The sequence below is a fragment of the Oryzias latipes genome, chromosome 16 (assembly GCF_053564925.1).
Source record: "Oryzias latipes strain Hd-rR chromosome 16, Olatipes_Hd-rR_3.1".
In the NCBI taxonomy this organism is placed as follows: Eukaryota; Metazoa; Chordata; class Actinopteri; order Beloniformes; family Adrianichthyidae; genus Oryzias; species Oryzias latipes.
The window spans coordinates 17,873,513-17,886,318 of record NC_136252.1 but is presented as its reverse complement, the minus strand read 5'-3'; the positions used below and the strand labels follow the sequence as shown (position 1 = coordinate 17,886,318).

Below are 12,806 nucleotides of genomic sequence, written 5' to 3'. Positions count from 1 at the left end.
TGGACTATGAAACCCAGTTCCTCAACAGGCTCCAGAGCAATGGAATAAAACTTGGTCCAAGCTTTAATAAGGATGACAGAAAAAACTCCATTTCAAGCAGCATACTATATGTGTTATGTTCAGAAATTCTATTAAAAAAACAATAACTTTGAAATGCTGAATACCGCATCAAAATAAAGCATCTGAGTGTAATTTAACATGTTTCAATCATTTCTTTTTTTTTTTTTAATTACTGTAATTTCAAACTATTTCTTTCCCATCCAAATAGTTGAGCTCAAGTGAGCCAATCACCTCAGTCATTATAGGTCTTCATAATCACATGGCTAACCCTTGTATCCTAGGCACTTTAACATTGGGAGTTGGGGTCATCTAGACCCACTAGACAGTGCTCTGAACCTTTTTTCTTCAATGATTTGTGATCTTCACTGGTGTCCATGGATTACATGAAATCTTTCCACCTTTATCCACCTTTGTCATGGTAGGAAGAACACGTCAATGTAAGGGTGGGGTCATCTAAGATAGCACAAGGGTTAGACATGCAGACTGCATCTACACAACATGTATGAAATAACAGGCAGCTCTCAGGAACTCACTGATTTCCAGGGAGATTTACCACCTGTGTGACAAGTTCAGGCAAGACATGCTGTCACTGGTTTCATGACAAAGTTAAACTGAGGACAACAGAAACTGAACTAAAAAGAGGTAGACTGCATTAATGGACAGAGTGAGATCAGCAGATGTTAATGCATATTGTGAACGGAGGTTGTCAACTTTTCTAAGGAATTGAATACAGTTCTCCAAATATTTTTGGCATTTAGATTAGCTGGACTACAGCATGGAGAGACAAATAATACGCAGGTATTCTCAAGAAAGCTGTACCAGTGTTTGGTAGTAAAACATTCCAGCTCCCCTCCTTTCTTATATTCATACAATCAATCGAGGACACTTTTAGCCAAAGGTTTAATCAGTGTTACTCAGGGATAATGCCTGGTGAATAATGAACGGTAAAAATGATAATGAACGGTGCTGGTGAAGTTTTCCAGATTTCTTGAATTTCTTGCAAGATAATCAAGAGTAAATTAAATTTATGTACAAACAAACAAGTAAACAACTATTAATGGCAAATCCATTCACATTTTAGTTTAATAAAGTTCTGCCAACTGTTTTTTTTCCCCATAAAAAAGGTTAAAACGGTAAAGTGCCTTGGATAGCACAAGGGTTAAAGGTCTGTAATGATCTTAGAATAAATTTAAACTCACAGAAACGTTGTGTTCTGGTGCTGTTTGACCTTAGTGCTGCTTTTGATACAGTAGATCACTAGATTTTGTTTGCCAGACATAAAAGTCTAGTGGGCCTTGCTGGAAACGTTCTTAAGTGGTTTTATTCTTATTTTACAGATCAGCGCTTTTATCTAAGTATGGATGCGTGCTCTTCAAGAATCCATGAATTAAGTTGTGGGGTTCCCCAAGGGTCGGTTCTAGGTCCTACATTTTTTAACTTGTATATGTTGCCTCTTGGGGAGGTCATCAGGAGACAGGTTTGACTTTCACAGCTATGCTGATGATACACAGCTCTACATCGCTGTGTCTCCTGATGATCTTATACCTATGAACACTCTATTTAAATTGTATTTTAGATATAAAGTCGTGGATGGCAGAAAACATCCTACAGTTCAACCAGGAGAAAACTGACATTTTATTCATCGGTTCTGAAGACGAGAGAGAGATGAGTTTACCGCATCTTCAGAATTTTAAACCCTCTCACTGTGTGAGAAACCTGGGCGTACGTTTTGCCTCTGAGTTAAATTTTATTCCACACATTAAAAGTGTCGTTAAGACAGGATTTTATTATCTTAAAAATATTGCCAGAGTCCGCCCGTTCCTCTTTCTTGCCAGCACAGATGTGCTGATGCATGCTTTTATTTTTATTTTTTTAGATTATTCTAATATCCTGGTCTTTGGTTTACCTTCAAAATTGTCTTTCAAACTTACAACTATTACAGAATTCTGCAGCACGAGTTCTGACAAGGACCAGGGGGCGGGAACACATCACACCCATTTTAAAATTCCTGCCTTGGCTCCCTGTGCATTTCAGAATTGATTCCAAGATTCTTCTTATGGTTTATAAATATTTCAATGGCTTGGGGCCTTCTTATTTAGGTAATCTACTGTCAAAGTATGAGCCATCGCAGACACTGAAGTCCTCCGGTGCTGGCCTTTTATTTGTTCCTAAGGTGAGGACAAAAACCCATGGTGAGGCTTCATTCTGCCATTACAGTCCTCACATGTGAAACAACCTGCCTGAGAACCTCAGGAGACTGTAGAGGTTTTTAAGAAGAGGCTCAAGATCCACCTTTTTAATTTTGCCTTTAGTTGATTTTATCAGCTTATTTATTCTATTAGTTTTTATATATATATTATTTTATGCATTTAATTTTATTTTACGCACCTAATCTTATTCTTAATTTTATGTTTTTACATACATCTTATGTACCTACTTTTGGCATGTTTTTGTTATTTTCGCACCAGTGTTTTTGTGAGGATCTTTTCTGCCAGGGTTTGCTGGCTTGGTCGGTGGTTGTTGCCGTGGCTGTCATCCTTGCTGGGGTGGCTGGACATTAACAATACAGTCTCACAGCCGTGGATTGGACCCCGTTGTTGTCCCGGTATGGGTTGGCACTGTGGTGATGCTCCCATGGCCGAGCTGGCTTCTGGTATGAACGGATTCCCAAAACTGTTTCCTCACAGCAGAGCCAAGCCTGAAGCTTCTTTTAGAAGTTACATTGTTTGGGGTCATCTGTTATATGTGTTAACGGAGGGGAGAGGGAAGGGTGAAGGGTGGGCTTGGTTTTTATTGTGATATTGTTTTTGTTTTTAATTGTGATTTTGTGTTTTAAAGTTGCTGTTGATAGAGTGACGTTATCAACATTTCATAGAGGGTCTTGCTGTGTTGATTCAATAAACGAATATCAATGCAGTGTTTGACACTGATGCTGCGGGACTGCCACCATGTTTATGTCCTGTGGTTGCATCTAAGAAAGCTGCTTTTGTAACTTGTGAATTTGTACATCGAGTTGTTGTCACATTACTCGGCTTGTTTCAACACGTATGTTCTCCTTGAACAAAAACTTCCTCTCCGCTGAGAGGTACCTCAATTCCAAAACTGTCCTGTTGGGACATGCCAAGAACTCCTTTGCTGTGGAAGTTTTGCCTCAGGAAGGCTCTTCAAAGTGAATTGTTTTCTTTTTATTTTCTCCATTCACTGGGAGACCTTCTCCGTACGGAATGTACTGTGTGGGGGAATGCCCCACCTCAAACCACAGCCAAATTATGCTTTGAAAATACATACCAAATTCCACAATTCCACTGGTGTGATCATGGCAATCACAACACTCCTTGAGAATTCTTAATATAAATAAATGAATGTGTAAACAACTGAAAAATTGATAACTTGTTACAAGATTATTATCAGAGTAACAGTTACGTAACCCTTGTGCTATCCTAGGCACTTTAACATTGGGAGTTGGGTCATCTAGACCCACTAGACAGTGCTCTGAACCTTTTTTCTTCAATGATTTGTGATCTTCACTGGTGTCCATGGATTACATGAAATCTTTCCACCTTTATCACGTCAATGTAAGGGTGGGGTCATCGGATTGCACAAGGGCTAGTCACTATCTTGCCACCTCCAGGTGACTGTTTTACTTGACTGCATTGGTGTGGTCCAACAGCAATGCATTACAGACCCTGCTTTAAAAGAAACCCAGACCGTTCTTATTTCTACATGGGTGTATTTCCAGAGACCCCCAGACTGGTAAAAATTAAGATAAGTTTGGGGTGTACCAACCATTTGTGAAAATGTTAGAACAGAATGAGAAGGGGAAAAGATATTGTAGATTATTTATGCAGCACATTCTGCTTTCTGTTGATTCAATATCGATATTGCTCTTACATTTGTCATTCATCACACTCTAAAACTCAGAGCACCCAATACAGATAGACAGGTCTCTAAATTGATTTGTGTTCACCAGCTAAATAAAAAGAGTGACTATTTGTCCTGCTCCTAGCTGACTTGAACTGTGGTTTGGCCTTTCCACACATGAATGATCCAGTTTTGTGTAACAGAGTACAAATCTCAACCCAACAGTTTATTGAGGCGGATTAGAGCAAAACTGCAAACCAGGCTCTCTGTTGAATGATAAAAGCGGAGTGTAAAACATGGAGGTCAGTATGAAAGTTGACCCACAAATGCCCTTCTTTCTCACACAATTATTATTTAGGGTGTCTGGAGGGTAGGGTAACTTACTGGTCCCTTCTTCTAGTTTAGAATTGTCCAAACAAATCAGGAGAGCGTTTCCACTCAAAGTTGGACTGTCACTGTACATGTGGGGTGAAGCCAATATCAAAAATGGAGGTAATCAAGCAGCTCCTTTGTTTTCCGCTTGGCCTTTAGTAGTACGTAAGCATTTCATGTTGTTTGAGAAGATTGCAGGTGACAAAAGGACATACAACTGCTTTCTTTTGTTGTAATAACCTTCAGCCAATCAACGGGTTTCAAGAGTAGTTCCGTCCCAACCGGTCTGCTCCATTTTTCTATTGAACTACAACCAATGGGGGCCCAAACATGGTATGGTTCGCCACTAGGTATTTTCTCTAAAAGCATCCAAAAGTACATTTACACATCACACATTTCACAGAGAAAACAGACTCAAGCTCATATGTCTCTTTATTGTCAGATATAAATTGCTAATGTACAATATGTACAACAGTGAAAGCCAATTCCTAGCAGAGGAGGCGACTATATTCGGACAGGGCAGAAGACTTCTTTACACCATCCCAGATCCGAGCAGCATAGTGAAACCTGTTCACACCAGAGAGATGGAGACAAAGAAATATAAGAGCAGCAGAGGATGACTCTTAAAATACTGTCATGTTGAACAAAAAAATAGTTTTTTCACTCCTTTTATGGCAATTTGGTATTACCGGTACTCTAAAGTCTGTATTGATTAGTTTATTTTGGTAAATAATAACATTACCTTGCAGGACTCCTTAAAGCAACACAAACCGTTATGAGTGTCACTGTGTGATTGTTACTGCTGCACATTGATTTTTTTTGCCCTTTTATCAGAAATTATGATATTTTTTAGTGTTTTATGGAGAAATTTAAATTATGTTTATGAAACACTTTTTTGGTTTAAAAAGTGTCATAAATTCTGAACCAGTTTTTTTTCTAAGTGTTACTCACAAGCAGCAGCATTTATTTTCTAACAAAAAAAATTTGTCAAAGGTTCTGTTCACCAGTTTTTCTCCGTCAGAATGGTGTGTGACAGCTGAGAGCGAGGCATGGCGAGGATTTGGCTGCGAAGTTTTGAGACCATGTAGGAGAACGTGGGGTGTCCTCTGTACCCAGGCAGCAGAGAAAAAAGTGGGTATGTTCCTGACAATTAAAAAATAAATAAATAAATGTCCTTTTTCTCTCTCCAACACAACAGATGTAAAAATGTTTCAAAGTAATCAACAACCTGCTTTGGTCAGATGATCCTCTCCCTCGCCTTCGTGAACAGGAAGCAGAAACATGTTGACCTCTGTTTTCAGAAAGTCATGTCCAAGGCCTGGAAAGATGTTGCAGTCCAGCATCGACAGTGTACCTGTAACGCAACCCCAAAGTTAGAGATTAGTTTTTAAATACACATAGCACTGAAATATTTTCTTTTTTTTTTAGCCATTTTAAAGCATTGCATCAGAAAGGGAAGCAAACTGCTGAGGATTACACAACACTATCTTTCAGTCAGACGGCTCTGGTCAGATACAATAAAACAAGATCTACCATAAACTTCTGGTATAAAACTACCCCTAACGAAGCTCACAGGTGGAAGCCGGAGAGGAGGGTGCGGCGCCAGCGCTCGCGGAAATGGATGACAGAGGTGGTAGAAAAAACACACCCGGTTCTTTAACCCTTGTACTATCTTAGATGACCCCACCCTTACTTTAACGTGTTCTCCCTACCATGACAAAGGTGGATAAAGGTGGAAAGATTTCATGTGATCCATGGACACCAGTGAAGATCACAAATCATTGAAGAAAAAGGTTCAGCGCACTGTCTAGTGGGTCTAGATGACCCAACTCCCAATGTTAAAATGTCTAGGATAGCACAAGGGTCAAGTAGAACACTGATCAGGTGAGTTAATTGGCTGAACCGTCCACACAGAGGTTTAAACAAGTAAAAGCGCTGCTGAGCTTCTTGGCTGAAATTCTCCCAAGGTTGTTCATTTTATAGATTAGCTTTCACAGTCCATCAATAAAATGCTAGTTTTAGTTTAGTGTATTTTTGCTTTTTTGTCTCTAATTCGCATTATGAACTTCATCAAAGCTTTTATTTTCACAAAATGTGAGGCAATTTTTGCTTTACGCCTGCAATCCCTTACTTTTCTGATCTCAAAAATAAATGAAATAGGTCTCTCTCTTTAATGTTGCTCAAAATAGCTTTACCAAACAAATCAATCAATTTCTAAATAAAAGAAAGTATTTTCTTGAAAAATACAAACTATGATTTAAAGACATTAAGCTTGTCTTAAGGTACGCACCTTTGTATTTGAGATGAGAATGGGCCATAAGTTTGTCCACCACCATGTGCATGTTCTTCAGATTTCGTGGGCAGAAATCTTCTCGCCTGGCTTTATTCTGAAGGAACACTGGACAAGGAGAAAAATGAGACAAAGTCAAAGGTTTATGGCATCAACTGCTTTGTCAGACTATTGTTCTGGCGGGAGCAGTCACCTAGGTGAGGATAGTACTCTGCACCATCATCACTGCCTGAGGAGCCAGAGCTGTCATGGCTCGCAGAAGGAGTGGAAGGCTTCAGCATCTCAGCACTTTGGAGAAACCTAACAGAAAACAGAAAAGTGCCAACTTAATGGTTTAATCCACACAGGGCAACTAAAATGATAATTTTTCACTATCGATATCAGATTTCTCTGAACATTCCTCATGTTAACACAGACATTTTTCATTGACATGTTGGAGAAAGTTGATCTTATGTGTTTAAACTATATTTCATTTTCTTACAAAATATTTTAAAGTTGGCCAGAAAACAAGAGGAAGAAAGGGTTTCTGAGGTCAGAAAGAGAGAAGGAAAGGCGGAAGTATAGGACTTAGAGTAATAACTTTGAATGTAGAGACTTTGACAGAGAAAACTAGAGATTGGCCGACATGATAGAATGAAGAAAGATGGACGTCTTGTGTATTCTAATAGTCTGATACTGTAGTTTGGGATCAGGCTCAAGCAGTTTTATCACTGTGTGTTAAGAGAAGCTGAGGAGGCGTGATCCTGAAGGAGTTTGCAAAGAATGTGTAGGATAGGAATGCAGGACAGATTTGGTGGACTTTACCAAAGATTTTCTAAATGGCAGCAGTGAACACGTTTTACAAGAAAAGGAAGGAGCATGGGGTGACATGAAAGTGGAGGGAGGGGCAGACAGGACGATAGCATCTTGTGCAGATGTTTTAATCTGAAATAATCACCAACTGAACCGTTTTTAAAAAGAATGGAGATATGCAGAGTTGTGGAAACTACAGAGGAATATGAAGTCAAATGAAGTCACAGAAAAGCGTAGTAGACGCTAGGCTGAGGCCAGAGGTGGCCATTTGTGAGGAACACTAAGGTTTCATGTAGAAAAGTGGAAAACGGATGCAGTACTTGCTAGACATCTATAAAGATCTGTGGTTTTGTTTAAGGAAGTCTAAGCCACAAACACAAACTGAGACATTTTTTTCTGCGTCATGCAACCTTGAGTGACTCTGCTCATTTAGGCATAAACTGCTACACTTGAATGTAGCTCTCTGAAAAAGTTGAATTCTTTTTTCCCACAAGAAAACTCCAACATTTCTGAAATATCTTCCCTTTAAAAAATTCTGTTTAAGAAAACTGAAAAAAGTGGATCTAAATAAAATAAAATACCATACTTTCAATAAAAAATAAAGGTTCAACAATCCTTTTTTAGTACAATAACAGCATTATTTTTTTAAATATTGGCTTTTTTTTGGTCCTGTGAGATCACAGAGTGAATATTGCCCTGTTCAAACAATAGTCAATACCTGTACAGGTTTAAATCGGTAAACCAATCTTGGACCACTATCACAACGTGGCACACAGTGAACAGGAAGGCAGCAATCTGAAGAGACTGTTGAAAAAACAAAAACAACAACAAATGCTTAAAGCATGCAACACAGAAACTCAACTGGGCTGTTTAAAATACTAACTCATATCGCCCCCTACAGGCCAGCCACAAACCTGCATCTCCACATATGTGTGAGGGAGGTTGTACTCTGGAGGCAGCTTCCGGTCGTTGTTGATGAGGTGATCCAGGATAGAAGGGCTCAGCATTGGCTGACAATGAGATATGTTTAAAAATAAAGGTGCATCAGAGCTCCTTGTGTTCTCAAGAGAGCTTTAAAATGGTGACTAAAAAATAGGTCCACATATGAGAGAAATCCACAGTCCTCCTCACCTGTGTATCCAAGAAGATGACTCTCTCCTGTGTGATGAAGAAATCAATGCCTGTACTCTGATTTCCTCCTCTTTCCTTGATTTCCTGACTTTGAGCTCTGAACACATAGCTCCTGTTCAAACAAACACAGACACGGCCTTCACTGAGAGCACACAGCAAGTCGGATTCTGCTTTGACAAGGCCAGTCTGAGGTAAATGGGTAATCCCAAAATACTAGCAGAGCAGAAAATAAATTCCAATCAATAATGAAGTTGTTTAGCTAAAGAATAATCAATTCATAATAATGTACATACGTTCGCTTCCACACACAACCTTTCAAGAAATGCTTGAAATAAATTCCAGAAACAGACAACCCCATTTGGGTTTAAGAGATGTAAATATTAAGCTAAAAAGACTGGCAAGTGCAGTGAATTTTGGAAAATGTCTTCTGCAAAGATGTTTCGAAAGGGTGTGTGAATACACAAATGTGTGGAAACACATGGAAAATGAAAAGAACAAAAAAGGAGAAAAAAACAGGCTAAACTATAGACACTAAAGAGTCTCAGTGTAAGTAGGTCTGATTTTAAAATCTGGAAAAAATATAACGTTTTTTTTTAACACACCTAATATAACAGTTATAAACAAATGATATATTAAAGCAGAAAACTTTTCACGAAATATGTAACAAAAGAACAATGGGAGAGTGAAAAATTATGAAAATAATTAACTACACAACTATTTTTATCCCAGCCTTCAGTTTGTCCACAATCAGACCACCAGACAAATGATTGGATTGCCCAGTTATTGGAAGGTACATACAGTACAGACCAAAAGTTTGGACACACCTTCTCATTCTTTATTTTAATGACTATGAAAATTGTAGAGTCACACTGAAGGCATCAAAACTATCAATTAACACATGTGGAATTATGATTATAATTATATTCTAGGTTCTTCATAGTTGCCACCTTTTGATTTGATTACTGCTTTGCACACTCTTGGCATTCTCTTGATGAGCTTCAAAAAGGTAGTCACCTGAAATGTTTTTTCACTTCACCTGTGCCCTGTCAGGTATTAAAAGTGTGATTTCTTGCCTTATAAATGGGGTTGGGATCATCAGTTGTGTTGTGCAGAAGTCAGGTGGATACACAGCTGATAGTCCTACTTAGGGATGGGAATATTTCCCCCGGCGGCCGCGTCGGAAATAAATACAATTACAACGTACTATTCTTTGTTAACAAATAACAGTAACAACTAACAACTACATATCTAACTTGTGAACTAACTATAGGTGTTGTAGATTGACTGTGTGTGTGAGCGCGGAGCGTCTTGTGTAGGTATAGGAGGAAGGTGTGCACACGTGTGTTGGGGGTGTGTGTTGATTCTTCTGCAGTGGACCGCTCTGGAGCTGCACGCAAGTTTCACCTGAGCTCTCTGGTACAGACATCTTCTCAGAATATTATATATTTCCCAGTAATAAGCAGACTGCAGACACTTTGTCACCTTTCCGGTAGCCGTGAAGCCTAACACCCATGAAGAACGCGGGGCGGGAGGCTCCGCCTTTGTTTATACAGACACGTAACGTTACGCTGCAAAAAATAGTTCCCAAACAAAACATGTAGTGATATTCATGGAAATCTAACAGCGCGCGTTCATGTTTGGTGTTACAGAGTGAAGGAGAACAGTAATACCCCCCCCCCCCCCCCCCTCCAACACAAAATCCTCCGGTGGGCGGCCGTGTCGCGCACTTAAGAACGCACGCAGCTTGTAATGGAAATGAATACAATGGAAATTAATAATTAGAAAGCAGTAAATTTGTCGTATTTCCTTGCAAGACGGAAACTTCTGTTGTAGAATGAGGATGTGTGCTTCTGAAAGCGCGCGCCTGTTTGTGTAACTGTAAAGGGAGCCGCGTGTCACGTGCAGCGCAGAGGCAGACAGTGAGAGCGCGCGCCTACGAGAGAGAGTGACAGGCGCGGTGGGAGAAAAGGAGACAACAGTCTGAAAGAAAGAAGGAAAGTCTGAACACAGGACTAGCAGAAAAAGGAAATTATCAGCAAAGATGAATGCGTTTAATGTGTTTATTATACTTCCAATCACGCACCATATGCAAAACGTTAAAAAAAAGTGTGTAAAAAAAGTGCGGCGATGCGGTGATGAGGTCATCACCGCGGTGATGTGGTGATGCGGTTATCGTCACAGCCCTAGGACCATCATTTATTTTTTTCAACATGAACGTGAGGTGGTTCGCAGAGTGAAGGCAAAAGGGCCAACAAGTGCAAAGCATCTCTGGGAACTCCTTCAAGACTGTTGGAGACCATTTCAGGTGACTACCTCTAGAATCTCATAAAGATAATGCCAAGAGTGTGCAAAGCAGGAATCAAAGCAAAAGGTGGCTACTTTGAAGAACCTACAATATGACATATTTTCAGTTGTTTCACACTTTTGTGTTATGTATATAATTCCACATGTGTTAATTCACAGTTGTGATGCCTTCAGTGTGACTCTACAATTTTCATAGTCATGAAAATAAAGAAGTTTGGTGTGTCCAAACTTTTGGTCTGTACTGTATATGAGTAAAAAAGAGAGAAATGATCTTTTTAAATTCCTTTCTTACCTTTGATCTTCCTCAGGTGTGTTAGCAGATAACAGAGACATAATTGTAGATTTTCCACTTCCCTGTAGTCCAATGACTCCCACCACCAACATGTCTGTCTGGTCTCTTAAATACTGCAGACACATTTCAATAAATTACTTTTTTTTTAAATCATAGAGAATGTAGAGCAACAAAAACTTAAGAAAATAATCAATTTATTGATAATAAAAAAACTAAACTTGTCAGATCTGAACCTTTAATTACCTCCATGGCACTGTCACACCAGTTCATCTGATCATCCACCAGCTTGATGCTGTGCTTCATCTTCTCTGGAGGAAGGAGTTTGGCCTGGCCAACCATAGCTGGAAGACATTTAAATTGTGAATTGTCTGTATGACGCAATTTTAGTTAAACCTTAAGTAAAGATCAGAGAGAAAAACTATTTTGAAACAAACAAACAAAAAGGTATAAAACAACTAACGGTCCACAGCGCTGCTGGATGCAGAGGGACCCATCCCTCTGTATTGGATCTGATAGACAGGCTGTGTAGGTCGCTGGCCTTCTTTCTCCATCTTAGAAGGTCCAGGACCCGAGGGCTGAGCAGCAGTCTCCTGGGGTGTTCCCGGCTTGCCTCCCTCATCCCTGGCTTTCATCAGCATGATGGGTTTCTCCAGGACTGGAGTCCCACTGGTGGCTGTGTTCTGTGGCGGTTTGGCCTTCCAGAGGGTTAGAAGCCATCGGATCGCGTGAGATGAAAGGCAGAAAATCCTCAATATCATCTACAAATGTTACTTTTCCTTATCGGTGACATTTAAGTCATTTAAGGGTGCATGCGTGCGTGTGTAGTTCAGGGTTGCCGGTGACACAAAAAGAAAAACACAAACCATCAAACATACATTACATACCCTGTCTCCGGGAGGTTTAGCAAGAATAATGGGGGTCTTCTGAATCAAAGGGCCTGGTGGATCCTCGCTCCCGTCCTGTTCAGAAGAAGTTATTATTATTATCATTTTTATTATTTTGACTTGAAAATATGTCTGTCTTTCTTTCATTCATTCATTCACGGCGCCACAAAACAACACACCCACCCACGCATAAACAAACCCCTTCGTTACCCTTCGTTCTCTTTGTTGGTATTCTCGGTCACGGCTGGGGCCAGACAGGTTTTGGCCCGGAGGTCCAACATCTCGTTCCCCTCGCCGTCGCCTCCTTCGCCGTCCTGGTCCGTACATACCGGGCTGGCTATGGCCGGACTCTGACATTTTTCGGTGGTTCTATTTTTCAGCTAAATGAGAAAAAGGAATTTGGATTGTCAACATAAATGGGGAGCTTAAATCGTTTTATCTAAGCCGGAGTGTCTTGTAAGCCAAAGCTAATAGTGTTGAAAAAATCTTGCAATACTAATTTGGTAAAAATGGAAAAATGAGAATAGGCTGGACAAGACAGAAGTACAGTTTAGCCGGCTTAAAATAACCGGAGTAAAACATTTTCCGGTAGAGAACTTTGTTTCACTTTCTTCTGACATTTTGGGGAAGCGGCATTGAAATGTGAATGAGAAGAACCAGGACTCCACCCGCAGTAAATGTTCTTATTTATAAAACGAACGTCCGTTGTTTGCCTGTGAAATAGGCTCGTCTGGAAACACTACAATACAAATTAGTTCCACTATCTCAAATTTCAAAACGTCTCATATTCGGAGTGATGCATTAATAAACATACAATACA

General features: G+C 39.8%; 1 protein-coding gene across 3 annotated transcripts; it reads right to left on the bottom strand.

The window, feature by feature from the left end:
• Positions 1-4,707: 4,707 nt before the first annotated feature.
• On the bottom strand, positions 4,708-12,600 carry smg9 (SMG9 nonsense mediated mRNA decay factor). 3 transcript variants are annotated; one of them, XM_020710085.3, is made up of 13 exons: positions 12,197-12,600; positions 11,987-12,061; positions 11,563-11,782; positions 11,346-11,443; positions 11,103-11,215; positions 8,507-8,618; positions 8,290-8,385; positions 8,094-8,179; positions 6,777-6,883; positions 6,584-6,691; positions 5,522-5,647; positions 5,298-5,436; positions 4,708-4,860 (listed from the first exon to the last, which is right to left on the bottom strand). In XM_020710085.3, the coding sequence occupies exons 1-13, from the start codon at positions 12,341-12,343 to the stop codon at positions 4,782-4,784; spliced, it is 1,506 nt and encodes a 501-aa protein (XP_020565744.1). In that variant the 5' UTR covers positions 12,344-12,600; the 3' UTR covers positions 4,708-4,781. The 3 variants fall into 3 exon arrangements, with proteins under 3 accessions (XP_020565744.1, XP_004077846.1, XP_020565745.1); XM_004077798.5 differs by having other exon boundaries at positions 11,563-11,797; positions 12,197-12,599; XM_020710086.3 differs by having other exon boundaries at positions 11,563-11,784; positions 11,856-12,061; positions 12,197-12,273.
• Positions 12,601-12,806: the final 206 nt, after the last annotated feature.